This window comes from Columba livia, chromosome 8, assembly GCF_036013475.1.
Source record: "Columba livia isolate bColLiv1 breed racing homer chromosome 8, bColLiv1.pat.W.v2, whole genome shotgun sequence".
Lineage (NCBI taxonomy): Eukaryota > Metazoa > Chordata > Aves > Columbiformes > Columbidae > Columba > Columba livia.
The window spans coordinates 24,579,698-24,604,743 of record NC_088609.1 but is presented as its reverse complement, the minus strand read 5'-3'; the positions used below and the strand labels follow the sequence as shown (position 1 = coordinate 24,604,743).

Sequence of the window (25,046 nt, the reverse complement as noted above, 5' to 3'; positions counted from 1 at the left end):
GACGGTAATTAAATGGAAAGACAACTAAAGGGAAATAAGTAGAACCGAGTGTGTATGCTCTTTTTCTGTTATTTTTGGGTTTACTTTTTTAATTTACTGGTTACTTTAACCTTAGACTCGCCTGTATTCCTACAACTTCCATATTGGAGTTTGCTTTCTTTGCAGGCTGGGCGTTAGTCAGATATTGAGAGGTCCTTTGGGATGGAATTTTTATGCATCTTGCTCTTTACTCCTTTATGCTGTCAGCTTCTGCCACGGGGATCCATCTGCTCAGTCTGAGCTCCTTTCTAGAGCATTAGAACTGCTGCCCAGGTCCTGCTGGCAGCAGTCAAGTCCAGCTGCGGTGAACCACACCGCCCACAAACCAGCAACCAAGCAACCCCCACAGCTATTTGGGATCATCCAACCTTCTTGACTTTCCTACCCTGCCCTACAGAGGCCAAGAAAGTAGACACATCCTGTTTTGAAAAGTTGCATGTTGTTTTCTCTCTTTGGGTAGGTGAGGGAGAACTTAGCCACACTCTTTAATGGCAAAACTCAAATCACATACACAAAGTTTTGTAGAGTCTTAACGTTTCCCCCTCATATGTTTATGACAGAAATCTACTGACTTCTCTTTCATGAGTTGTTTTGGCTAGAGGCAAGACCAAGACTTAGTGACCCGTTTTTACAGAGGGCTTGCACTTTGCTGTTTCTGAAAGCTTTGCTCTTCAGAGGCCTTGGTGTTGACACACAGCTTGTTTTTGAAAGTGGTTGTCCTTCCGCTGCTCCTTATTATTTAAGGCTTCACACCTGTAGGTTGCTAGCTTTAGTCTGATCAGCCTGAAATGCCTGGGTTTTGTTCGGCTGCACAAGTGCTTTAGGCCAGGTGTTGTGCGGAAAGGTGAGTCGCTGTGGAAGCCTGACTGGACTGTTCACCCGGGCAGAGCCAGCAGTTCAGCAGCAGATCCATACTGTGTATCCTGCTGCTTAGCTGTGTCTTTTGACTGCCTCCTTCAATTCATAAAGAGCATATTGATGGCAATGACTAGTGTTCAGACCTTGCCAATCAATACTAACATTGAATAAGAGTTAATTGACACAAATAACTGCATCTCTCAGTTTGTGTACAAGAGTGACACCTTCCTGTGCTCTAATCAATAATAACTCCTTGTAGAGCATTGAAATAAAGCTGCGTTCTCTATTTGACAGAGTTTTCCCAGGAGGCCTGGAGCTGTCTCTTCCATTGTGTCTCAGCACAGCAGATTAACTGGAAGGTTTTATTTGAGTTGCTTGTCAAGATGATTCCATCAGGCATTTCTTGGTAGTGTTTGTCACTGTCATCAGTATTGAGTCAAGCCGTGCAGCCTTTGTTTTGTCTCTTGTTTTATAGCCAGAAAAATGTGACAGTTTACCAGGTACAAGCTTTGTTGCCAGCTAATGCCATTAGCTATTTCAAATAGTAATGGGGAAACACGCATCTTTGAATAACAAAAATAATCTCTATTTGATGGAACTACTAGTTCTATTTTGATGTGACAATTCCTGTACACATAGTACAAAACATTGCTTTTCCTTTCATCATTTCACAAAACTCAGGCTGTTGAGACACTATTCGAATAATCATTGCTTTGAAATCTTATTTTTGTTGGAAGACTTGAGGATTTGCGGAGAAAAATTATCCTATAAAATGTCTTATTGATAACTGTATTCTTTATGACCATTTTGAATATAATTTTGAGGAAATAGTTAACAATTTTAATTTTGACAGTGGTAAGTACAAATACTTCTATTTTTCCACTTTTCAACACTTTTTTTGGGTAACTACATACTTGCCCAAAGAAATGAAAAATTTAAAAAAAAATTTGGGGAAGAAAACCCTGGATTTTGATTTGTTGCCAAGTATTTCATTGTACACAACCTCCCATCCTCACCAATGCCTGTAAAAACAGGTATGAATGACAGGGTAGCTTCGTTCTCAATTTCAGTGTATACAAGGCTGCATAGAAGGGAAGCTGAGAGCAAGAAGGATGCAAATACGGGGAGGCACTCGCCCCTCAGTATTTCTGTTGGATGGTGCCATCTGCCTGAATAAAATCAATTCTGCTGCCTTTTAGGTGCCCACATAGCCACATCTTCGTTTTTAGCGGTGACTTTTCCATGAAATTTCTTGTTGTGAACAGCATGGGTCATGCCTAAGTTCAGCCATAGCAATTCACACGTGAATTGTTTTAAGTCACGTTAACATTTGACTTAAAGCCGATCTGTCTTATTACGAAATTCAGCCAGGTGGGTCAGCAGGTATAACATACAGCAGCACTTTTGTTGAGCTCGCCTGTGTTTTTTCATTCACACCTCATTTTCTTGCTCTTGTACCTGCAGTGGTGCTCCTTGCACAAGTCAGAATTCCGGGTTTCCATTTAAAAACAGGAATCATCAAAGGATTGTCTCCAGTGTCTTATAAAATCCAGTCTGTTTCCGCAACATTAGCTTTTACAGCAAATCTGGATCTGAAGCCAACGGGGGGGAAACTAAGTGCAGGAAGGCCCGGCTTTTCAGAAACGCGTGTGCAGGTCTGAGAGTTTCCCAGTGGGTACGAGCAAGAGCTGAGGCCTCGCTGCAGCAGGACTATTTGTGAGCTAATTCAGAGGATTAGCTTCTGCTCGGTCTTCCCCATCCCGCTTTCATATAGAAAAAAGAGACATATTGGGAGTTCTGCCATTTTTCTGTTACGGGAGAAGGTGAGAGAGAAGCCTGAAAGTTGGTGATTTGCTCGATACAGGTGTAACTGCTACATTGTAATTCAGTGTATTAAGTCTCTAAGTGGTAGATTTAAATAAAAATTCAGTTAAAATCTGTTTACTTTCACTTCGAAATGTTCTGATTTTATTTTTAATTTATTTTTCAGATTAACAAACAGAAATATTATTCACAAAATGCCTGAATGGACTCTAATTGCTATCGTTTTGTTATCTGTGTAAGTACCGTTTAATGTAAAATATTCTCATACACAACTGTTTTGATAGACTAGGTAAGGCAAGATTTAATTTTCAAATAAAAGGAGGGAAGGATTTCTTTAGATTAACTGGCAAATCAATTAATTATTTTTTCATGCAAATGAACTAAATTCTTTTGACAAAATCAGATTGTCCCACTTGCAAAAACATGTTAACAGTGCAGAAACTTAGATGTTACGTTATAAAAAGAAAAGTTAAGCTTTAGGCATTTGTAAAGAGGGCTGGTGGGCTGAAGGAGGAGTATACTTCACCTTCTTCCATTTGCTGCTGACAGACATTCTCCTCTCTGACAGAAAGACAAAGTGATGTGTATTGTATTACCTGGATTTGGCGTAACTGTTACACTTTTCATTTCTCAATTTACTTCTAATTTCTTGGAAGATTTCGCTTTCATGATTAAAGTAAAATTATTTCAATAAAGACACAGTGTGCTTCTAAATATGTTTGTTTGACTATTGTAGCAAACTTTTTTGAGAGGGGAAAGCTTTTTTAGCAACTCCCAAATTTCTGACGGGAGTACTGGAGCCCAGTATTTTATTTTTTATGAGGATTAGATATACTGCTTAAGATTATGCTAGTACAGTGCCTATAGTCCTTCTTAGCTTTGTTCTGCTTACTGTAGAATTAAATTCTTCCCAAGGGTTTTCATAATAGGAAGCCTGATTTTATTATAGTGTCTTTCAGTAAACTTCCACACCGAGGCACGATCTATAAAAGCTGTAGTCATATGCATCAAGTAACTTCCTCAGTTTCTGTTTTCCAAATTCATGTACATTTCTGAAGCTAAAGACACAAGCTTTGCAGTGTGTAAAACCGACAGTTCTCTCACAAATTCGTATGAAACATTTAACATGAGTTCACCTTTTAAGAAATCACTGGTGGTTTCACACAGTGGCAGGCCCTGCCTTTCAGCAGGGTTAAACCATCAAGCAATCTTTTTACGTCTTTCAGCTTGAATTACAAGATTGCAAAAATCTTATCCCAGAGACTGTTTATTACCGCGCTGCTGCTGCTGCTTTTGGGTTTCCTGGGTCACTGGAGCCTGCAGGACAGAGAAGTGCTTGCAGACATTCGCAGGTCAAGAAGTGTTGTGGGCCAACCTCGGCGCAGCCCGGCACTGCACTTACTTTCTTGATCTTGCTGCAGCCTGACACATTGTTGTGGCTCCGCTGTCCCAAGGAGGACGGTACCAGCAGGCATTAGAGTAGGCTTCAGCGAGCCTTACATCTGTGTCACCCAGCCAGATACCGCTCAAATGATTCATTAAATCAGAACACAGAAAGTAACTTTACTTGAATGCCTTGGCATAAATTTTTTATCAACTATAAGAACAAATCTTTTGTCATTTTTACTATATATTCTTATGGTTGAATTGGTAATTTGTGAAACAGATCTTATGAATTTTTCAAGTAGTTTCTGTACATTTAAGGAAGTGGTGACTCTTTTGATCAGAAGTTAATGGTGCTGGTCTCTGCACATATTATGAGCTCTAAATGTTTACATACCTAATGATTGTTTTACAGTTGCTTTAAAATGGTATACAAGCAGCAGACAGTCTCGATAGCAATCAGTAGAAGCAGAGAACCAAGTCCTTTTTCACTTTTGCTTTCTAAGGGTCTGCCGCAAAATGAATTATATTTGAGCCTAAAACAGAGTAGATTTTATTTTTAATGTTATTCTGGGGAAAAAAAAAAACTCCTGTTGATTTCAGCTTATTGTAAAGTTCTTGCAAGCTCATGGTCTTCAACTACGCTCACTTCAGTGTTAGGAGAGGATGTGGAAGAGTGTAGATGGAGTAGAATGAGTGTTAACATTGTTCTGAGAAGATGAGTGTTGCATAATTTCTGCAAAGATTAAAGCAGAATATTTAATTATTTGGGAATTCTAATGAAACCTGAATATTTAGTGGAAGCCAGAAGCATGCAGGGAAAGGCTACCGAGGACCTCAGCAACCCATTGGAGACAGGTCCCTTCTCACCTCCTGCAGTCCACCAAAGAATCTGTCGTCTCTTACTAATACTGCTTGTAAAAGACAATGACACTCTATTAAAGTCTTCTCTGGCTTCCCCTTAGCTACAGTGAGAGCCATTGCATGTTGCATCCCATGTAATTTCATTTAGATCAGAGTTGTATGGGGCCTGAGTCAGAGTGGCTCTTTGCTGGCGTCTGTCCCTGCAAGAGGAGAACCCGTTCAGAGTGTGTGTTTCCAGGCCTGGCCTGCTCCCAGCACAGCGTGCTCATCTCACTCCTGACACTGAAGGAGCAGAAGCAACACCCTGGCAGAGGATAATGCTGCCTCTTTCCAGGAGGATGAAAGACCGTGTTACAGAGACCCTGTGAGGCAGGAGGTATAAGAACGGAGACTACAGAAGGCAGACTGAGCATGGGATTTCAGGGTATACCTCAAAAGAAACTACTAAGACCTCAAGTATTTTTTGTTTGGAAGGAGGCAGGGTTGTTTTGTTTAAAGTAGCAACTGTTGGACTTTGCTTGCACCCCATTTTGTGCACCGATATTGTGGCTCACCACTTCCTTTGCACACATGGCCAGCCTGTGCTGGGGACTCGGCCTGTGCTTCATTTCACAGCGTGCCGTCAGGCTGCCCCCACCCTTTCTGTGATACACCATTGCGCAGAATAACTACTCATCATTACTGCTGTATTGAATTCAAGTGTCATCACTGCTTAATACTTTGTGTTACATTATGATAGTGCTACCCTCTCTTCGTTGGAGAGTGCCTATTTACTCTTGGTAGGATACAGCATGTTGGATAGTCATAACACCTAATTTTGGTGCTTAAATTAGACCTAGGCTCCATTTATAGTGTGCTGGTCCTCAAGAAGCTATTAAAAGTACTTACGTGCCCTTCAGTCTATGGACTTTTAAAGAAACCTGGGCTTCTAATTAATTGCTGTGAAATGACGTGCATGAAAATAGACAGTGTAACTGTCTTTCTCAAAGTATAAAATGTAGGGACATCACAACAGTGGAGCATTTCCTGTTCCTTAGTGAACAGCCGGATTTATTCAATCAAATTATTGTATAAAATCTGAACCGCCAGTCGCAGCCTTTATTGAAAATCTAGCCTGAGGCACTCCCATCTTTACGACCAGCACATTCAGCAGTGCTGTATTGACCTTCTTAAGAGTACACTCTGACAGCCAGAGAATTACATTCAAATAATTGCATTCATGTCTGTCATGGAGTGGGTGACTCTTTAAAATATTCTATAGACAAATGACTTGGGTTTTTGGTTTGTTTTTGTTTTTTGTTATTTTGTCATGTGTAGCAGTTTTGGCAGTGGTAGATTTCTGTGTCTTCCTGTTGCAATGTTTGGTACATTGAGCAGAATTTTCTGGTACACTAACAGCTGCTTTGTAACGCACTGTAAACTAGAATATGGAAGTTGCATCTTTTCCTCCCAAAGAACTTTGCAAGATATCAAATGAAGCAGATAAACAGATACAAATAAGAAAGAACGGAGAAAGCAGTGGGAAGATTGGTTGCTATACAAGCATGGGCACTTGCTGTTTTTAGTGTATACCCCTGGTACAGTCTAATGGAAAGCTTTCAAGATATTTTCAGGAAATGTCTGCTTTCATCTGACTTATCTGAGCTGGCTGGTTCCAGTGAACTGTGGTCAGCTTTGTCTACAAAGCCTATGCAAGAGATTCCCCCGCTAAAAGCTCTGAAGCATTTCAAAATGTTCTGGGATTAGTTTATAAGCTTTCGGTGCAGTATTTAAACAAACTCAAGATGACCATGATCACTAAACAAAAGCCATCATTATATGTGTGCAGCCACTTTAGATAAATGTGTCATGTGGAGATGTACTCTAGAGGTTTACTCTCTTGGAGATAACGGTTCAGGAACTGGAGAATCTTGGGTTCAAGTATGTGTTTTTACTTCTTTGCACACGAGAGCACATCTATTGCTCAACACTGACACTTCTAAATTATTTTAAAAGGAATTCAGATGTTTGTGATGCCACTGCTGTGTTCTGTCTGGAAACGCTTGAATGTTTGTAATGTACAAATCTAATGTACAAATGCATATTGGATAGGAATCAGAGCTGCAGAGTGACTCTTTTCTACAGAAACCACATACAAGTCAGCTGGATGAGCTTTCATTTAGTAATTTTGATGATAGAAGATTGTATCCAGATTTCAGCTGAGAAAAACAATTTATCATTAAGCTAGAAATATAATTATTTTCCATTTTGAAATAGAGTTTGCAGGACCACAAATCCAAAAAGTCTTTCTTTTTATAAAGTGTTTGAATGTGGTCATAGTTTTGCCTTCACTCTTGGTCTCTGTCTGTAGAGTTATATTATTGTGTGAAACAGAGAAAAGCCAAGTTTGTCTTAACGTGTTAAAAAAATTTAAAAGTATATTCTTTTTCTCTCAATAATTGTAGGTTGTCATTTGGTGAGTATGAACGCAAATAGGTTTTCTGTTAAACAGTTCTTACTTATCAGCACTTTCTAAGCAAACTCAAATCTGCTTATTTGGCATATTGTGGAGTAGATCAGTGTTACTCTACTTCCTCCTAGTGCATTACAGTATTACTAAGGAAACAGATAGAGGAGAGTATTTTGAGGGATTTGCAGTGTTGTTAATTGGGACGTTAATCAGTGCCAGCTTTAACTAAATATCTTCACCAGTTATAAGGGACAAAATAGAAGAAGAGGAAACCTTAACAGCTTCAACCTGGTTGTGTTGCTGTAGTGCTGCCACACAGGAAAGCGTCCCCAGATTTGATTGCAGCACACACAGTCTTTTTCCATTCTAGTATTTCTCAGGGATAACCTTCTGTATGGGAGATCTGGATGTGCTGTGCACTTCCACGTAAGCCCAGCACAAACCACCTGAGGTGAGGCCAGGATAATCAGTTCCTCTTTGCAGTTCTGGTCCTTGACCTCAGCAGCAGGAGCAGAGCCTCAGCACACGCTGTCTGCTGGACCTCGGGTGCTTGGGGTTAGGGGGCTGGCTCGGGAACCTGTCTGCTCTGCACCTTCTGCTCTGCAGCTGCCCGTTCTGCTGCCCAGGGCAAGGGGAGAGCAGGGCTGTGGCTTTCTGCCAAGTGTCTCGGAAATCCCTCCAAGAGAGAGATAGCTGCGTGTTCCCAGCGGCAGTAAGTGTGGGCATTCAGATTGAAGTCATGCCCAGCTGTGCAGAGCTGGGGTGCAAAGTGCATCGCTAGTTATAAATTGTCCTTCGTGGTGGTGTTCTCCTGGCTGATCTTTTTATTAGAGCCTAGAAATACTTGTATGTTGAACGTAATTTTGGATCTTCTGCTTTAGCCATCCTTGGGTATGTTACATTCCAAATGTACTTGTGAATTAAGAATATGGTGGTAGGTAGGGAAAGTACTTTCCTCTGCCACTTCATTTTTGCCTTTTGTGTGACTAAACAAGAGATTTTTGTTGCAACTTCTGTTTCAACCCTCTGAAGGATAGAATGCTAGGTTTTGGAAGATCACTTTATCATGTTGACTCTTTGGGGAGCTCACTCGGTCAGTGGAGTTCATGTCCTGTTGAACTCTGTGCCATAACTACGTGCTGATCAAGCGGATGGAAAAATTGCCTAGCCCTACTACAGAGAAGTGTTTTAAATTTAAGTTTCTTGAAAAGTATATATTTAGAAAATTTCTCTTGTAGTGTCATGTTTTTCCTCCTTCCGTTATTGCTGCAGACAGCTTTGCTCGTTGGAAGGCATGCCGTAGCACAGAGTAAGTTGTACAGTTACACGGTAATGTAGACAGTTCTGAACTAATGCTGCACGTAAGCCGTGAGTAATCCACACTAACAGCTGCCCCAAACTTAATTTTAAACTAAATGTATTTTAACTTCACCAACTGAGCAAACTGAACTTTGCAGCTGAATTTTGCAAACTGAATTTTGCAGCTGAATCCCGAAGCTGTAGTCCTATGAAAATATACTTGCTTCCTTATTAATAATTAATCTCAATACATTCACTGCAAACATTTTTTATCATGAAACATTACCCATCTGTTAAAAGAAAAACACGACTTTGACACACACTTGCATCTTTTCTTTTCAGAGTTTTAACTTTATCTTAGTAAACTTTCTAAAGAACTGCCTACATTAATGGGGACATGACACATAGGCAGTGTTTCTGACTTACCGGAAACTTTGTCGTAAGATCAAAATCACCGTTGATTCGGCTTGTTGTTTCTGAAACAAAAAAAATGTAGAGGTACACATCATTGGAAAGGTTAGTACAGCTTCCCAGCATGTGATCCCCAGGTATTTGGTACCAGCAGAATTTTTAGCATGAGTTCTGGGTTAATTTGTTTGGTTCTATGCAGAGAGTCGTAATGATCCCTCTACTAGGCTGAGTGATGTGTCCTGTTCTTCTAGCGTTATACTGGACTACGTTGGCATCCCTATAATATTCAACAGTGACCAGGGGTAAACTGCTCAGAGGCATGAAAAATTTGGAAGGGAGAGGATAAGATTACAACTAATTTATTAAGAAAGGAGGCAAATTATTGTTTTATGTGATAGTTGATAGCGGGCTTTGTGCTGAGGAACTGGAGCCTTGTTTTCGTTTCCTAATGCTGTAGGAATTGAGCGCAAAGGCAGTTTGTGCTTCTTCTCATTAGTTTGGTACTTCTTGGGATATAAAAACATTTTGAGACTCAGTGGTCTCACCCACTCTGGCAATTAGGTTCTGATCCTGATGTGGTGTGTTAACAGTGAAGGCAAAAGATGTACAGCATTTTCTGAAATGTGTTCCTTTCATATTTATGAAAACAGAAAATACAGCCTCTTTGGGGAGGGAAGGAAGGAAATACATGTCACTGACAAAAAGATGATGTATCAAGTGTATCTCTAAGCAGTGGGTTATGATGAAGCTCTTGGAATTTACAGAAAATCCAAGGTAGTGGATTTAGCATCAGGGTGCAGGTGGCTCTTTGGACACAAAGTGTATAATTGAAATAAACTTGGGATAAGACAGCAACCATCAGGTAACCAGAATGTTGTACAAATAAACATAAAATAACTTTATATTAATAAGGTTTTGCGTGGCATAATGCGAAGAAACTATAACAGTCACATACGTAACAGTACTTCCCAAAAGTAACAGTGTGCTTTAATTGGCTGGCAGCAAGCACAGCTAACCAGGATGTGGGAGTTCAATCCAGAAACTGCAAAGTATGTATTTATAATTGCGTACTGTTTGGTGCAAAACAAGCATCGGTGCAAAAACTGTGCAGGTGCTTGGTTCTTGAGAGGCTTGGGATGTCAGTATGTTTCCTTTCATTTTGATGTATACCATGCTCATACCCTGTGTTCCACAGCAATATATATATGGCTCACACTCTTCCGCCCTCTCCATCCTTTTCTCTCTATCCATTTTAAGAAGACACTGAATAGATCTAACTCATTCATCATAAAACTCAGTATTTCTGAGATGAGGTATTCAGTTTTTTAAAGAGATAAAGAATAGTGGAGATTCATGTTGCTCTTTGCTACAAACCTCACCAGATACGCTGGTTTTCTAGGTACACATTCAGGTCAGTGTACTTTCAGCAATCAGAGTTAATAGTGTTCTTCTCTTGCAGAGATGGTAAAATTGAGATTAGGAGTAGAAAAGTGATTTCCTGGAGATAACCAAGTCAGTAATAGAACTGGAAATAATTAAACAGGAAAATGATTCAGGTTTTTTTTGTTTGTGGTTTGTCGGGTTTTTTTAAAACCTACTGTGAGCCGGCGTGTCTGGGAAAAGGTGCTTGAGAATCCCTAACTTTTGATTATTTTTAAGAATCTGATTTTGAGAGGTCCAAAACTGCACTGGCATTTGTTTTCAAAACTGGGAAAGGCAGGGAGAAAAATCCTGAGGTCCCTGTGTTTAATTTCTGAAGAAAAAAAGTTTGGACACAGTGGCAGCGAGTCTATTCCTAGCAATGTCTCTTTACTCAGCTGCATTATTCCAGGTGTTTGATCTGTATATTGGGCTGAAAGGCAAATAATCGAGTTACAGTGTTAGAAAGTTGTGAAACTAAACCGTGATCAATTTTATGATCATTGTTTCCATAGTAACTGAGTACAGGTGAGTACATTTTATAAAGTCAAGTATCCACAAGCTATTTACCCAAGTATATTGCGTTGTAGCTCTTTTAACCGTAAGACCGTATATTTTATTTGATCTTTATTGAATTATTTTGCATATCACTGAGATAATGAATTGATAGGAATAGATTACCAGTATTTGCGAGCAAAAAAGTCCAGCAGTTGCCAAAATGGATGTATATTAAAAAAATGTTTAATTAATAAAATGTACCAGATTTGTATATAAAGGCATCTTTTAGATATTAAAATGTCCCACTGTGTGTGCACAATAATTTATACAACAGTGTATGTCTTACAAAGTACTTAAAAGGTTCAGGCTCTGAAAAGCTTACATCTTAGCATTTTTTAATCTTACAGAGACTTAGACCTGTGCTTAATTTCATGTACCTGAGTAACCCAAAGATTTCAGTGGCATAGATTCCAGTTTTTGAGAGGTGTCGCAGGAAAACTTCGTGGAACATAAAAAGTAAAAAATAGAAGACTGAAAATGATGAAAGGGTCAATTTTAAAATAAGTTTTAAATTTATTAAATTTGAAATTCTGACTAAGTTGAAAAAGAGGGAAAAATGGGAACAAATGGTAGGACTGAGAAGTACCTTTGATCTGTCAGCTGGTTAGCAGGAAACAGACTTCAAATAAATGGAGCTCTTTAAACAAGGCCTGTCCTTGAAATGTGTACCTAAGAAGCTTGGATTTGTTAGAGAGAAACAGCTGATAGTGATTTCTTCTGGCTTTATATTGTGAACTTTTGTTGCCTTGGCTCTATTCAGATAAGCTAAATGGAAACCTTTTGGAACAAATCCCTGTATGAATGTAAGTGCTTTAAATGGCACACAGGATTACAGGAGTTCTGATGCTTCGTGTCTGTGAACTAATGTTGTAGTAATTAACTTGGACTGTGGTAATAGGGAGGTGAGTACTATACTCCACTTGCTTTTAAAAAAAGTCACCCTGCAGTCATATCTATTAATACAAAATGGTGCAACATGGTCTCTGATCCAGCTAAACCGCATGAAGAGTGCTCTGGATAGGAAACTGTAGATTTCATTGAGCTGGTTCTGGTGTTTTCTTAGTCTTCTTGTCTGGCGAGAGGTTTTTCTAATCAAAGAAATCTGGAAACTCTGTTCTGCATGTGATTGCCCAAGTAGCTGGTTTTTGCTAGACCTATATGATATTTGTGTTGATGGCAGTCTTGGTTGTCATTTTAAAATAAACAAGTGTTTGAGAATAGAGTTCCTATATATCACTATAACAGGAGGCAAATAGAAACATTTTATACTATAACTGTAGCTTTTAAGGAGTCACAGGTCCTGAACTTTTGTGGCTGACATTGTAACATCCAAGTATTTCCAGAGTGTTGGTCCTCTTGCCTGGGTTAAAACCAAGGATGCCTGACTGCTTCCTGACACCAGCTGCTCAGTATTACGGGATCAGCACGACACCAGCAAATGCTTGCACAGCATGGGACATCATCTTCCACCTGCCGAGTGTTCTGAAACGTGTAGTTCCTGTCCTGGACAATGGCTGAGGAAAATGACTATGTCAGGTGTGCATAGGTACGGTCAGGAAACTTGTTCAGACGGACCATTATAGGAGTGATGCTGTGAGAGAAGCTGCAGTGTTGATGCTTGCACTGCAAACGTTAAGATAATTGTATTGAGCAATCGACTTGTACATTTGCTGTCAGCTGCATAGAAATTGTCGCTCTCATGTTTATGTGCTCCTGGTCACTCACAGGAACTGAAATATGGCAATAGTGAAAAATGCCATTTTCTAGTTACTTTCTGGGAAGAATTTTAGAATATAATGAATTATATTGTGGGAAAATAGTATGAGTTACATGATCTGAGAGTTTCAGGTGTTTATCTAATTTTTGAGGCATTTTATTTGTTTTTCAGTTATTTGTACATACAGTGCATGTTCTAAGGCTTGTTGTCTTCAAGTATACAAGGTACAGAACTGACACAAATAGTATTAAGTGGCTATACTAAATTGTTACACCATTTGATGAAATGTCTCACCATAGTTTCTTTGAACACATTATGTATTTATTTTGGGTGCTCCTTTGCATTAGACTTTTACTTTCCCTGTAAAATTCATTACTGACCTAATGATGTAAATAGATTTTTATATATATATAAGAAAGCGTTTTACTTGTCCTTAACTAAAAATCAAAAAAGTCATATGTCTTTAAAGAGTTGATATTTTGAGGGCAGTCTGAATTTACTTGAGTTTTTTCCTTTTCTGTATCTTGTTGTATCAGTGCAACATTAGTGTAAAATGTTTTCATTGCAGGATCTGTGAAGTTTTACTGCAGGCTGTTATAAATAACAGCTGGCAGCTGATGGAGTGATCCTTGACTTTCATGGGAGAGGAAAACAGTGGCATAAACAATATATCCTGCTATTCATGCAAATAGTTTGTTCCTTGGGTTAAAAAAAAGACCAAGATCCAGAACATTTGCGTCTTATTAGATCTGTTTTAAATAAAGAGCCTCTGTACCTGATAAGGTAGCTATAAGCCCGTTGCCTCAACACGTCTCCCTGCATAGTACAGTGAAAACACTGGAGTATCTTTCAAAAATTATCCTTATGCAGCTTAATGGAAAAACAAAAAATGAACTCTCATATGGGATGTTAGAGTAGAACCAGGAAAGTATTCTACTAATGTTCGCTTGGCCTCCCAAGCCAGCGCGAGGAGAGCGATCTGCCCGGGGGAGCTGCCGCACGGCCCCGTCCGGGGCCCGACCCACGTGCTGGGGCTGGCGCGGCCTCGGCTGGGGCTGCACGGCCACTCGCCTGTCTGCGTACAGACGGAAGAACTAAAACGGCAATTCCACTGTCTCTTTTTCAGTTGTCAGCAAGGACTTTTGTCATGTGGTTTGACAAACTCTTGGGACTGTAGGTTTGCTTTCCCTTTCCTGGTAGTTGTAGCCAGCCAGCAGCAGCACAAGTGAAATTTTGGCCCCGTTAAAAGGGAATGGAAGTTGGCTTGCATCTGGACACCAACTATATGAAAAGTGTGTGTGGAAGGTGAACTTTAAAAGAAGAAAAATGCATATTTAGAGTAAGTATATACATAAACATGTATCAAAGAGAACATTTTTCTTGAACACACTTGTAGAAGCTGCATAGGAAAAAATGAACGTAGTGGAACCAATTGACAAAGTTAACTTTTGAATGAACCTTAAGTTTTGCCATATACCTGGGTTATGTAGGAATTCCAGTTGTTGATTGTGAATCAGTGTTTGTAGCATTGATTTAAATGTAGTGGACAAAAATATTAAACTATGAATAATTTAGTTTCTGTTGCCATCAGAGGATTAAAGTGTCTGTGCTGGATTCTGTGGACAAGTCAGTACACAATAATGAAAGGAAGTTAAATACTAAATAAAACATAAGTTGCACTTTAGCTACAAAATTCTTGTCTTTATGATGAGAATAGGATCTTCCGGCTATATTTTAAACTAGACCAGCCGTAGCTTTTTTTTTCCTCAGTAAGATAATTGCCTGTTTATTTCTGTCAGTTTTTATTATTCAACACTGTGGCCTTTAGAGTGTTTTATCTTTCATAAAGAAAATAGAATACAGGAATAAATTTGGGGAGATTGAAGAAAACTACCCCTGAATACTGACTTCCCTCTTTGACCAATAGGATGTACTAACAAAGGGCCCCAAATTAGAGGTTTCTTTAATTTCAGAGTTGCAAATGACACTGATCATACTTTTTTCTTTTGCACTAGTATCACTGGATTTAAAAGAAGACTTAATTGCAGAGATATATTTAAATACTTCTTCATCTTGTTTGTAAGTTAGATGCTTCCAGTTCAAGATTGTCTGTCAAATATTAATGTGTTCTAATGGAAAATGTTTACTCCAGAGACAGTCTCTTGCTTTTAAGGTTTTTTTTTTAAATGTTGAGCTTTTAAAATCATGCTCAAACTAAAGTTACTAGAAACAAGTGGGGTTTTTTCTAACTGAAACTGTGAGCATAACTGCTAAATTGCATAAGTTGAAGCTGTAATGTTTTCTAATGTCTAAGTGTATGTTAAAACAGTACAAATGTGTAACCACTTAATTATACCAAAGGTTATAATTTTTTTAAGCTACCTGGTGTTGCGTCTTTAACTTACAGCAACACTCACGTTGTGCTTCTGATCAGCTTTCTGTCCCATACTAACTTCTGCCTGACAGATGCGTTATGCCTTAAGGTCTGTGGAAATCCCTGCTGTGATTTAAGATACTTGACTAACAAAATCGCTGTCTGTACCTCAAATTAAGCAAGCAGTAAATACATTGTGAAGAACATTCAGAATTACAGTGATGCTTTGACTCGTTCTGGTAAATTATCCAAGCACCTTTCAGTATGGCTTCCTGAAGTGGATAAATGCGGCAAGTGTTTCAGTTCACCCCATCTCCACGCGCTGTTATTAAGTGATTGGCAGCACTGGCAGCACTCCAGTTATATGTACAGGCAGATGGTCTATGGGCTGCAATGCACATCTATTTCAATGAGTTTTATTGCTGGTCTGTAACACTTGTTGTATTGACTCAGTCTAGTCATTTGTCTTAAAACAATTACTTCTGTTTAATCAGTTGCATTGGAGACTTCCTTCATAGGAACATAATTAAAATGGAAGCCAAGACTGCATTCTGTAGAACTGCTGTATTAAAAGAATGGCATTTCTGATTAATAACATTTTTATTGCATTGCTAAGCCCATCATATCTGTGAAATAAGAATAGTGAAGGTATATTTGAAGTATTAAAAAAAAACAACATAAAAAACAGCCCTTGTGTGTTGACAGAGTAGAACACATTGTAATGGCATGATTGTCCTCATTCATTCATTTGACACAGCTCTGCATATTTCTAGAGGATTTTAACACTGAGATGAGCTATTAGTGAGAATGACCCGCAGTATCATGCTGATACTTAGTTTTTATAAATCTGCTCAAAGGTTTATTTAAATAATCTGTGGATGAGCTTTCGTGCTTTCCCTTCTAGTTGCAATGCAAGCAGTAGGACATTTACTGTAGATAGCTGCTGAAGGAGTCCTGGGCTGTTGATGAGATTAAAGTAATAATTTCATTAATACACTGAAACAACTTTAAGGATTCCTGTCTAGGTAGCAGTGTCCCCTTTGGTTCTGTCCTACACCCGCCGCTGGCCCAGACCGGGGTCCAACGTACGCAACCAGCCCGTCCGACAGCTGCAGGAGGGCTCGCTGGGGCTGCACACTCAAGTGCTTCGGCACCGGCTTCTGCAGCACCAGCCGGCAAAACGCTCCCTCTCCTCTTTATCCCTTGCAGAAGCAATCAGAGAAGAAGTCCCTCATGATTTCAACTCCAAATGGTAGGTAGGGAGCTGGGAAGAGGAGGATGGTAATACCCCCTGTAAATCTTAAAAGCAGTTGATACTTAGGTAATACCATCCCAAATGTTTACAAAAACTCTGTGGAGGGGGCAAAACTGGAAATCTTGTGCGTTTATAACTTAATTTTTTTTAAGTATCATTTAATTATTTGTAAAGATGGGCTGTCCTATATTCATAATTTTGTTTTTCCAAATCTGGAATTGACTTGTGATAGTCTTGCAAGTGTGAGAGTTTTGAACAGAAATTTGACAGGCTTCCAAGTTAATTTCAGTTTTGCATGACCCACGATGGTGGTATTCCCTGCTTTTGACTTAAAGACTTCGACTTTGGTAAACTGCTCTGCTTTCAGAACCATTTGATCCCACAAAGAGTACTGGATCGCTAACCAGTCCTTGCCAAATCCCAGCAACAAACTTCGATGTAGATTTTCCATTAAAATACTTTCCATTTGTGTCTGAATATTAGCAGTACCCTGGAAGACTTCTAGTATAAAGGGGTTTTCTATTCAGATAGGCTTCTGTTTAATGTTTTATTGTAGTAGTTGACAGGTAGTGGTCAGTTGCACTCCATGGAGCATCTCCTGCACAGTTACGTTTCTTCATGTTTTTTAGCGTTGTTTCTCCTAAATGAGACCTTGTTAATGATGTGACCTGACTTTATGTCATAGCAATAGAGCAAATGTGCTTTAGTCTAGTGCCAAAGGCACGCTGCTGGAATGGCTGATTGGTCTCTCAGAACCTTCCACAGCTATGTCACATCACCCAGACTGGTGTCAGAGGTGTGTACACAGTTCTGTTGTTAAATGTACGTAAGTGCTTGTTACCAGACCTTCAGCTAAAATGCTTGTGCGATGAGAGGACTAGATTCCTCACAGCCATAGTCCAAGTTGTGAATGTCCAAAACCAGCAAAAACACACTGGGGTTCCCTGCAGGGAGGGACCCTTAGCAAGAGTCTGTAGATGGCACCTGGAGCAGAGGCTGTGGAATAAAACCTGCTGCCTATAGCTGCTGTCAGCTCTTGCTTCGTTTCCGTGTTCTGAAATGAGTGTTCAAGAAAGTTTTGTATTCATTAGTGCAACTTTTGTCATTCTGGTAGAAGAATAGTTATCAGTCATCCTGGTTATGATGATCTTAAAAAATTAAGTCTAAAGTGCCTAAAACAAAAGGTAGAAAGAAACTGAGAGAATTAAAAAGAAAAAAGACTTTCATGTGATGATTATGTTGTCTTATTCACAGTGCTCAATGCCTGTAAACTGGCAAAAATGTTTATATCCAATTTTCTAGAGCTTTCTATGGTGGTGCTTGCCTGTTCCATTACTCTGCTTTATCATTCTGTTCTTATTCAAGTTCCAAGCATGCCGAGCAAGGAAGGGACTGAAATGTGTTCAGATCCATGGTGTCTGCCACGATCACTGGCTTTTAATTTTGTTTTAAGCTTCTGGCAATACTTATGTTTTTCTAGGAAGGGCTTCTTCTGAGAATGAGCATATGGCTTTCCTTCGTGAGTATACAAATGCTTTGTATCATATTGAGTAAATTTACATGCATTCAAATTCTCAAAGCTTTTCATGTAATTTTAAGTGGTGACCAGTTGTGGGGAGTGGAAAGGAACCCAACTCTTGGGTGGTTGTGTTCTTAGCCCTGTTTTCAGGTGTCTGTTTCAGAGACCTGTAACTGGCTGATAGCACAGTGGTGGCTTTCAAAATCTAACTTTTTTCAAAGGGCATCACAGAATTAATCTTAAAGTCCATAAGGGTTTTCCTGAGCTCCAGTATCTGAGGGGAGGATGGTAATGTACTATTAGGGTTTTTTTTTCAGAAAGGATATTCACACCTTTGCATAGGAAGTGCCAATTGCTTTTAACTACATAAAAATATTACTGCGTCATCATGTTTTCTGCATGTATTCAGCTGTCTTGGTTAAGGTATGCCTAAATCTAGGAAGAAGCAGTGCACACTACCATATCAATTAATGACATTTACTCCATATTATATGACTGACTTCTAGACTTCTAAGACTATTTTAATTTAGGTTAAATTCCTATGTATACTTGTCAAATATTTTTGTAAGGTGACTAGTTCATAGAAAGCTTGGGTCTTGAGTTGAAGCCCTGAAACAATGTCAACATTTTGAGGTAGCCAGATGTCATTTGATAGCTTGGTAATAATAGCTGGGTCTTCGCATGAATTTCACTTTTTTTTTTTCCTTGAACATGTAACATATGTGGAATAGCAACTACAAATTTTATCAATTACATGTAGTTTGACATTTTTAACACTTTTTAAACTTTACAAAGACCTGTTTACCATATGGTGCGAGTGAGTGTGCAGGAAGCGACACTGTTTGATGAAGTCTGATCTATACTGTCCTGGTTTTCCATGACCTGAGCACGAACGTTTCCTTTTCTCGGGCGTGCTGAAGGCAAGCCTTTGAAGCACATGGGTATAACTTGGGACAGTAACATCTATGTTAGCGTGCTTCTGTAAGTGATTGGTTTAAAGTCACTTAATCCTTTAGCTTTTCTTATTTTTATTTGGCTTTATTTGCATAAGTCCCTTCCACATTAATGTTGCAACATGTGAAAGAAGTAACAGAAAAGTGGAAGTTATTATTTTTATTTTCATTGTTCCATTAGTCAGTTGTTATTATTGTGGTTGCAAGTATCCTATTTCCTGTTTATATTCTATGTCTTTTGAAGATACTGCAGAATTTTGAGGCAATTCCACGATCCCTGAACGCAAATCCTGTCTATCATTAGATTGAATTAGTCATGACAGCTTCTTCAGAGATAGCATCATTGTGGCTTTCAGTGACTTGAAGATATTGATTCCAAATACTGTTGAGCTGCTTTGCATACAAATATGGTTTAGTTCAGTTAGCATTTCATGCAAGGATGCAAGCACAGCCCTTAACACTCTGTTGTGCAGTGCCTCCAGTACACATTGGACCGGTGTTAGACCATGTGTCCTGGTTTTGTTCACCCGGTGCACATCAGCAACATCTGCTTGTACCTTGTGCAGACAAAAGCTGCTGCGTCTGTTCCAACAGCCACTTAAAAGCAGAAAGGTACTTGACGATAACTGCTTTTCAAATGACAAGTTAAAGCATCGTTTAAATACCAAAAGGACACAGTTTTCCAAGATTAAAGTGTTTGTATGTATTCATAAATGTTTAACACATTGTCCCATCTAGACAAAATTTTTAACTACTTGCTAGAAACCTCCACATACCTCTCTGAAATTACTTTTTCATTTTGTATCCTGTTGATCAGATAATTAGTAGCTTAATTAGTTTTTAAACAAAGTTCAGGTAAGGAGAAAAGATTGATTTCATTTTTTAACTTTGTTTCTCGATATTTAATGCCTGGCAGTTTCTCTCACAACAGTAATACCTTTTTCTTAGTGTGGGCTATAATAGCTGCTCTTTGCACAGAATGTCTTAAACAGGGTCTGATAGTTAGGACATGTTTGTAATTCGTGAAATAGAACGAATATTCCTTAAAACCGCGCAAGTTTTCTGCTGTTTTTGAAAAACAACATCCTTATTAATGTCCTCTTAAGCTCAAGGCAGGAGGAAGAAAATTCAGCTAAAAATGCACATAAATCCACAACATTGCCAAGAGAGCAGCTAGCAACATTACAGCCGCCTGGTCCCAGCACTCAGACTGTTCACACCACCAGTCATTTTCATACACAACCTACTTAATGCTGAGAAGGGCAAGTTGAAGACTGGTAATAATGCATCTTTCTCAGCTGTCCCTGTCTCCAGACTAACACTGAAATGGTCGCTCTGATCCTCTGTCAGCACATCCTCCGCTGCCCTGCTGTTGGAGTATCATCATGCAAAAATCAACCTCCAGACCGTCAGCCCCGAGCAGGGGCCGTTCTGTGGTACCAGTTTGAATAGTACCTGCTGCATTTCTCACCAGGGAAGAGCTCAGGCCTGTCTGCCATGAAGTACATCACAAAACTTAGTGGCTTCAGTCCAAAAATCACAAATCTAACTATGAATACGTCTCTTTTGGGGGAGGGCTTACAGAGCGGAGTTTGTACATAAATCTCTTTCTTTCCACATGTCCTTACTTTGAGCATCTCCTGAAGTCCTCACTAAGTGTCAGTGCTTGATAGTTGAAATCTTTAGCTAAATGTACATATCGAAATGCAATCCAAAAAGAATTTGAAGATAATACAACTCATTAAGTCTGTTAATCAGCACTTTTTGTAAATTTGTTTTTGTGTTAAGACACTCTATTTACTATGTCTTGCTAGATCCTTTATGTTCTGTCATTATTTTTGCTTAATTTAAAATAATCTTCTTTTCTGTGCATCTTTTTTCAAGTGGAGATGGTCTTGCTATCAATGACTGCAGGGAGGTTACTCTCAATTGTTACTCACTTAAAGGCCCTCTGAGCTGTGAAGGTTTTAGGAAGCTGTAGACTACCATGAGTTTCTTATTAAAAGTACATCATTTCCAAACATATTCTAAAATACCTCTGTCAGGGGCACTATGATCTAAATACAGTATTTGAGATGAAGTAACTGTTGCTGGGATATGAGTTTGCATTAAGTCATCTTGTGAGTAACATTTGGCATTGAAGTTACTTAATGTTCAGCATAAGTTTTAATACTTGATTTTCTTCATTTAAGATTTTTTTTTAATATTTGTGCTTAGGAATTAGATTCAGCTATTACTACCTTTGCAATATTTTGCATTAGAATTATGAGAAGAAGAAAGTACGTTAGGATAAAAATAGGTTCAGATAAAATGAAAGCACAACTGAAAACCAACAGCACAACATCTGACCTCACCTCTGTCCAGATCCGATGTCTGTAAATGATCTGCATGGCGATGGCTCCTCAGCGGAGGGATGCGCTTTAGCAACAGCGTTCTTCATGTGTGCTTGGGGATCCTTTGAAGATGATGCCTTCTGTTGCTGTTCTTGTTGGTTCTGGAACTAAAGGCAATATACAGTAATGTGAGCCTTTCAGTTTCAGTGGTTTCAGATGATAAATACCATTCTCTTTGGGGATCTGCACTAATGCCCTATTTATTTCCATTGTCTGATCTCACGCAAATACTTTGTTGTCCTAGTTGGCAACTACTTTCAGCTTCCATTCTTTGTAATTTTTAAAATCAGTGGAAACTGGATGAACTCCATCTACTCAGTTTAGAAAATCAGGCCCAGATAGAAGGTTTTCTACAAAATGCTGTTGCTAAATAGCCCATTTTGAAAGGCCAAGTATTGTTTGAATTTTAAAGTTAAACTTCATGAGCTGAATTCAGAAATATAATTTCCTCCCTCCACCCCACCGTTGATTCTCTTCTGAAGCACTGTAAGACTGCAGGCACTTCAAGGCTTTAAGCACTTAATTTTGTTACCAAAACAGAAAATAGTTTCGCTATAGCAAATCTTTGTTCTAGTACCAGCTTTAAAACTGGGGTTTAAGATGCCTTTAGTATCCCTTATAAAATTAGCTTTGTTCTTTGTTGGGCTTTCTTAAAGCCTGTTTTTTAAACAGTTCAGTTCAGAGGTATAATTTAAACTGCTTTAACATACAGACCGTCAAAAACTAAGGAATCACGTTGCTCTGATTACTCACTCAAATTGCTACTCGGTTTGAGAATTTAATTGATGTCTCATGTGCCCATGTGCATCAATTAAAATTAATCATAATCCAAACTGCCTCTATGAGAGGCTTCTATGTGTTCGGAGAAATCTCGACTTAAAGCAAAATGTGTTTGTTCTGTTGACATACTGTGTGTTTTATGGCATACAGAACAGGGGGAGAATCATCCGTAAGTGACCCTCTTATCACAGAATCACAGCATGTTAGGGATTGGAAGGGACCTCGAAAGAAGGGACCTCTTGAATGTCTTTATCTAGTCTGACAGAGTGTGACTTACCAGTTAAGTACAAATTCTGCCCAGGGGCTCTATTAATAATAACAAAATATCCTTCTTGGTTACTTTACGATAGACTTTTATATTTTACTCATACAAAGACCTATATAACTTTTACAGTATAAATGTTTAGGAGCTTTTTGGTAAAGAAGAAAATAATGACTGATATAGTTCCTTTTTTATTTGCAATTGTATAACATTTTGCACTTTGTTCTGAATTTTGTTTGTGTACATAACATCAATATACAACTGATTAGAGGCGTACGAACTACTAGCCCATTTTTTTTAAATTCGATTGGTTTTTAGTTTCACTACAACTTAATAAAAATTCCCATTTCAGTACAGGTCATATTTTATATAATCCACACAATCTTATGTACTGTAATGAATCAAGTGTGATGTTACAAACTGCCTTTCTTCAATACAGTTGTTCAAACTCACAAGCTTTGCCTTTTTTACATCTAAAGCTGAAAAGTTGCTTTTCTGTATCAAATATGTTGCGTTTTGGTTTTTTGCCAGATTGTCACAGACAAGTCCGCTGTTTAAGAACACTCAGAGGAGCCCCGTGTACACACAGTTCCTGACTACATTGCTGGAAGAACTGCATTTCAAAAATGAAGATCTGGAAAGTCTAACAAGAATATTTAGAAAGGAAAGCCTACTTGAATAGTCAGGCAATTTTCAACTATTTTGTATGTCTTAAAACTAAACCAGTAAACAACAGGTTTGATTTGCAGCAATTTGTAAGTATGCACAGTAACTACAGATCATATCAGCCAGAGCAGAAAATGTGTAAAGTACATTTTAAAGTAAATAAATAGATGTGGTATGGAAATGAGTGTCACCATTTTGTCACTTACAGTAAATGCCAGCTGCTTACTTATCACTTTAATCTTTTGAGAATATATAGTTGGTTTACTGTGTTTTTGGGAGGAATTTTTACTCAAGTTTTACTACAATTGGTACAATGGATGAGGCTCAGCGGGGTTTTTTTATTATTAAAATGAAATAGTTATGTTCAGTCTTTGTGATATAAGATTGAGCTAAAAGCCACCTATTTTTTGCCTAATACTGAGATTACTGTTGGCATTCTGGGTAGGCTGAAAAAATTAAAAGCCAACACCTTATTTAGGTTGATCATATTCAACTGATTTGATGAAAATGGCATTATAGCATTAATTAAGTAATTAGTGTATTAACATTACCGATCTCACTCCTTTGTTCCCCACAGAATAAGGTGATCATCCCAACCTCTCCTACTATCTGAAATAGTGGCACAGAGAATGAAAAAAACACCTTCAATTGCTGGAACTTGGTTTTAAATTAAAAATGAAATTTAGTGTTAATTGTACGTCTTGCACTTCTGCTATTTCAGTTCCTTCCTACAAATAAGAATGTTGAAGTCTTCTGGAGAAGCTGCCCATAACAGCAGTTGTTCAGGGTGTGCGTGGATACTAGTTAAAATGCAGATCATCTGAAAACTACCTATTTGAAAGCAGTAGAAATGGATTTGCGTTGGTTTGTTTTTTTCTTGCTTTGGAAATCTTCAGCCGCAGTTTGTCTACAGGAGTTTGCTGGCACGTGAAGAGCACTGCTGCTGCCGTTTTTCCAGCTGACCCAACGCATGGAGCAGCACTCTAGGAATGATGACAACAGCACACACAAAAATGCCAGATCTATAGCTCATTTCTCTTGCTGTTTCTAAGAAGAGGGGTGGTCTTTGAACTTATATAAAAGTTAAAGTCTCTAATTGTTACTAATTTGGACTTTATATTTCAATAACTAAAAACTTAATTTTAGTCTCTTAGTAGTAATTTCATTCAAGAGTTGTGTTGTTTAAACTGTGTTTAGACTTGCTTCTGCCACTGATTATAAAATGCAATTTAAAACTAATCAACTAGTAATTCTTATTTATTCCATAATATGGTTTATTGCATTGTTCTCATTTCATAGGACACTGTCCTTTGAGAGACTTGAAAGAAAGTTGTAACTGCTGGTGCAGCACTAGTTAAGGCTGAAGCAAGACTTACCAGGACTGCTACATAGCAACTCCATTTGAAAAACAAGAGTTTATTATTTTGTTTTGTTTCTGCGGACACCCAAAGGGAACCCTGCACTTAATTAGTTTATTGCTGTGTAGTTCCTTCATGATAGTAAAGATAAATAACTTGATTGCCCCTGGCACACAGAAGCCCGTGTAGCTTTTCCCTGGAAGCTTCATTGTGCAGTAAAGTTCATTTACGTGATGCTTGACTTCCCTTACCTTGTCATGGGAAGTTATGTGCAGTATAACTTGTAAAAGCGAAGATGTAGAATGAGGAAGACCTTTAACGCAAGGTTAAAGCTATACGTTTTTCTAAGTATGCAACAGGAGAAAAATATGCACCGTGATCAGAGCATGTCTGATGTCAAATTCATAAGAATGTGTGATGTAATCTGGATAGAAGGTACATTGGTTTTTGTACCATGATGGAAAAGTTTTTACTTGATACATATGCAAAGGAGGGACAAGACCTCACCAAAACGTAAGCTTAGAGAAGACTAAGTAATAGGTACAATACTCTGAGCAGGACTTAAACCTTGGATTTATCTCTTTCTGCTTCTGATTTTGGAAGTTAAATATATTTCTACAAAGCTTACAACTACCCCATGATACTGTGGCTATACTGAGTACACC

The 25,046-nt window shown here is 38.6% G+C and overlaps 1 protein-coding gene across 3 annotated transcripts in view; it reads left to right on the top strand.

Moving 5' to 3' along the window:
* The window catches only part of RPAP2 (RNA polymerase II associated protein 2), a 38,929-nt gene extending 14,667 nt beyond the window's left edge, over positions 1 to 24,262 (top strand). The window contains exons 11-13 of one of the 3 annotated variants that reach the window (XR_010474373.1): positions 2,888 to 2,956; positions 13,948 to 14,160; positions 22,889 to 24,262. Coding sequence is in view for 1 of the 3 variants with exons in the window: in XM_065072619.1 (XP_064928691.1) it covers positions 2,888 to 2,956; positions 22,889 to 23,039 (220 nt within the window). In the remaining 2 variants the exon portion in view is untranslated. Of the gene's footprint in view, positions 1 to 2,887; positions 2,957 to 13,947; positions 14,161 to 14,836; positions 18,721 to 22,888 lie in introns of those variants that run through there. The other 2 variants (XR_010474372.1, XM_065072619.1) reach the window with 2 other exon arrangements.
* The last annotated feature ends 784 nt before the right edge of the window (positions 24,263 to 25,046 follow it).